Raw genomic sequence first — 3,853 nt, 5'->3', positions numbered from 1 at the left:
ACTGGCCGTGACACTTCCCCCCCTCAAGGCTTGCTCTGCTTGTTCTGCTGTAGGTGGGAGGAGGTCACCCTGAAGACGGGTTGTCCAGCAACCCCAGCATGCTCCACAACCATGTCACACTTCCGTCACAGCCCAGCTCACTCCCTGACCTCAGCAGGCAGCAGGACACGTACACCGGTAAGGCAGCTCTGCACGCTTGGGGCTCCACTGCTGCCGGGGTGATCGGGGTCCAGCCCTGCGCAGCAGTGGCCAGGGGAAGTGGGTGCTCTTGTGAGGCTGGTGCTTCCTTCCAGCATCCATGGGGCAGTTTCTACCTTGAGCCTTTTCCAAGGGTTTGATCTGCATGTTCCTGTCCCACTGGCCAGCTGTGGGTGCACAGAGCCCCCCGACCCTGCTGTGCTGGAGGAGGTTGGGCTCTGACTCTGAGGGCTAGGATGTAGCGGGAGAAGAAATAGGACAAGGGGTGATGGCTTTAAACTAGAAAAAAGGAGATTTAGGTTGGATATCAGGAAAAAGTTCTTCAATATGAGGGTGGTGGATCACTGGAACAGGTTGCCCAGAGAGGTGGTGAAGGCCCCGTCCCTGGAGATATTCAAGGTCAGGCTTCACAACCTGCTCTAGTGAAGATGTCCCTGCTCACTGCAGGGGGTTGGACTAGATGACCTTTGAAGGTCCCTTCAACCCAAACCATTCTGGGATTCTATGATTCTCAGAATGGGGAGTGGTGGCAGGGCAGAGCCAGCACCCCTCCAGCACCTCTTGCTGTGGACCAACCACGCAGGATGAGTCCAGGATGCCACATGCTGGTGATGTAGCATAGGAGGAGCAGGGCCTGGGGACCCCTCAGTCCTCTGTGCGGGTCCAGCCCCTCCAACCTCCATGTCTGGCTCTGCTTCCTCAGCAGGCTTGTCAGGGGGGCTGGGGCGAAGCAGTGTCTCCTCGGGAACCAGCGAAATAAAGAGGGAAGAGAAGGAGGACGAGGAGAACACGTCAGTGGCAGACAACTCGGAAGAGGAGAAGAAAGAGCTGAAACCCTCCCGGAACAGAACAAGGTGCTCTTTGAACAGGTCTCTCCCTTCACTTACTTGTACCAGGCTGGGGGCCTTTGGGCTGGGCTATGGCCAAGGTGACCCACCAGGCACTGACCTCAGCCCAGTGTGGCCGAGGGTCGTCCTGTGGCACAGACCCACCAGCCCCTGCCCACTGCAGGAGCCTTGTCCATCCCAGCACAGAGGTGGCACAGCCCTGGCTCCCAGTGCTCCCCCGCAGCTGGTTGCTCTGGGGAAGGGTCCCATCCCCATGGCCACAGGGCTTCCTTGTGCTCCTAAAGCAGAGGGCTGGCACCTTGTCCACACGATCTGTGTCCGCCTGCTTGGTCGCTCAGGGTGTTGCTTGTGGCCGTGCACAGAAAGGACCAAGCGCTCAGCTCCCCTTGGCCAGGGCCGGGGAAGGTTTTGACCTCCCCCTGCTTCAGGTTGTCTCCGCTGTCTGCTTCGGGCTCCTGCATCCTCTGTCACATCCAGCCAGATGTGTGGCAGCAGATCAGGTAGAGTCCTTCCAGCGTGCTGGCTTGTCTGCAACCTCTCCATCGGCTCGGAGACCTCGCCAGGGTGAGGGGCAGCACCAGCCCCACTCCTGCAGCCACCCCCTGCCCTGGAGCAGAGGGCTGCATCTTCCCAAAACGCCAGCTTGGGACACCAGTGTTGGCCCCTACATCTTCTCCAGGCCACCCTGCAACCTCAGGCCTTAATTGTGTTGTTGTGGTTTCTTTCTTTGTTGTTTTGGGTTTTTTTTAAAAAAAAAGAGGCATAAGAAGAGCCTTAATTGCTTTTCTCCAAAGTCACAGTGTGTCCCCGAGTCTGAGCATGGGGCACCAGACCGGCACGTCCCGGCAGGGGCACGCGGGGCACAGCTCCACGGGGCCACGCGCGGGGCTGAGCGTCTCGGTGCTGCGACGTGTGTTTCTTTACTGTGAGTTGACCAGTGCTGAGAGTGCACGCGAGGAATGTCCCTGTCTCGTTCTTATTTTAAACCATTAGTCAAGATGAGGATGAGGAGGACGATCTTCTTCCCCCAGAGCAAAAAGCCGAGAGAGAGAGAGAAAGGAGGGTCGCCAATAATGCCCGTGAGCGCCTGCGGGTCCGTGACATCAACGAGGCCTTTAAAGAGCTCGGACGCATGTGCCAACTCCACCTAAACAGCGAAAAACCGCAGACCAAACTGCTAATCCTACACCAGGCCGTATCAGTCATACTGAACCTGGAGCAACAAGTTAGAGGTCAGTGAGGGTCCCGGAGTGGTGATATTTTACGTATCTGATCGGCACGGGGCTGTCTGTCTGTCTGTCTCCTGTGACATGTGCTGTGGTGCCTCGCACTGTCTCTCTCCCCTGTGGCCTTGGGTTCCCAAGGCTGTTGATGTCCTTTTTTTTGTTTTTCTCCCTCCCCCCCTTTTTTTGCATCCCTGTTCTCTCTGTTCCCCACTGCCGCTGCGTGTGCTGCATGCTGGTCCCCGAGGGCACACCTGCGCCATCCTCGCTTTCCCACAGCCAGGTGTTTTTGTCAGCTGCTTGCCCAGCAAAATGAAGAGAAAAAAAACCCCAAACCCCAGCAGATCTCCCAGAGAGGGCCCAGATCTGAAGTCTCTCTGCGGGCTGCTCCCAGCACAGAGCCCGTGGGTCTGCAGCAGCAGTGAGTGATGTCCCGTCCTCCCTGCCTGCTCGGTGTGGGGCTCTGAGCTCCTGTCACCACCACTGCACCCCTGGATTTGTGGGCACCCGGCAGACCCCTGGGGATCGCCGGAGCCGTGCCAGGGGCAGTGGGATGGAGACGCTGAGCCCAGGGTTGGGCAGCCCTTGCTGCCTGTACAAACTGGTGTCGGACACAAGCGGGGAGCATTGTGCATCCCTAGCAGAGCCTGGAGCTGCAGGCGGGCACACGCAGGCTCTCCCCTTCGCTGGGACACGCTCGCTCCCTTCCCGTGCCTGTGGGTGCCTGTCTTGGGTGCCCGTCTCAGCCACCCGTGCTTGCCCCAGGTGCTGCGTCCCGGTGGGAGAGGAAGCAGAGGGCTTGGCTTCCCGCTCTGGAGGACTTTACTGCTTTGTTCCTGCATCCTGCAGTGCATGTTCCCGCTCCGGCCCCGCTGCGCAGGGTGCGGCGGCAGGTTAACCCCCTTTCTCTCTGCAGAGGCTGTTGTAACACGCATCGGTGGGTTGTGCCTGGCTGTGCTCCTCTCTGCTGGCCTCTGCTGTTGCATTGATGTTGGAGTCCTTTGTGCCTCTCTTCAGTTTGTAATTTTTGCCTTTCATAACATGTATATTTTTTCCTCTCTCTTTTTTAATTTCCCCTTCTATTTTATTTCTTTATTTTGAGTTTTTATTTTTCGGTTCTGTTCTTTCCAATCTCCTACAGACAGTCCCCAGCCGTGACCTCTTGGTGGTCCCACTCTCTACCTTGTACTTGCTGCTTGCGGATGGAGGCAGGAGCCGAGGGGCGGCGGGGGGCAGGGGTTAGACAGAGTTGGCACCGTGTTCACTTTGGTCTCCCACGCTTGTCCCTTTTTAAACCCTTCTAGGACGACGCAGCTGGGGAAGCGAGACGAGCCCCGCGTGCTGCTGTCAGCAGGCGTTAGCACAGGCAGTTAGGTTGTCCCTTCTCTGCCAGGTTTGGCCTTCGGGTTGTTTTGCAGGAGAGAAGCTGACCCCCGTGTCCCCTCCTGCCATCGGGTCCCTGCGTGCCCAGCCAGGGCTGCCAGGATCCTCCTGCTGCTGTCAGCAACTAACAGGGCAGGAAGGGAAAGGAGAAGATTGGGAAGTGTTGTGGGAGGCCAGGCAGGAAGGTCCGTGCCCCCCTTG

General features: G+C 58.2%; 1 protein-coding gene across 1 annotated transcript in view; it reads left to right on the top strand.

The window, feature by feature from the left end:
• TCF3 (transcription factor 3) overlaps nucleotides 1–3,853 on the top strand; it is a 21,760-nt gene that overhangs the window by 14,213 nt on the left and 3,694 nt on the right. Inside the window, exons 10-11 of the mRNA XM_029087446.1 lie at nucleotides 54–177; nucleotides 905–1,067. Coding sequence (XP_028943279.1) covers nucleotides 54–177; nucleotides 905–1,067 — 287 coding nt within the window. The remainder of the gene's footprint in view (nucleotides 1–53; nucleotides 178–904; nucleotides 1,068–3,853) is intronic.

The sequence above is a fragment of the Antrostomus carolinensis genome, unplaced genomic scaffold (genome assembly GCF_000700745.2).
Source record: "Antrostomus carolinensis isolate BGI_N321 unplaced genomic scaffold, ASM70074v2 scaffold20261, whole genome shotgun sequence".
Lineage (NCBI taxonomy): Eukaryota > Metazoa > Chordata > Aves > Caprimulgiformes > Caprimulgidae > Antrostomus > Antrostomus carolinensis.
Note: the sequence above shows the minus strand (reverse complement) of the source record. Positions and strands in the feature narration are given on the sequence as shown.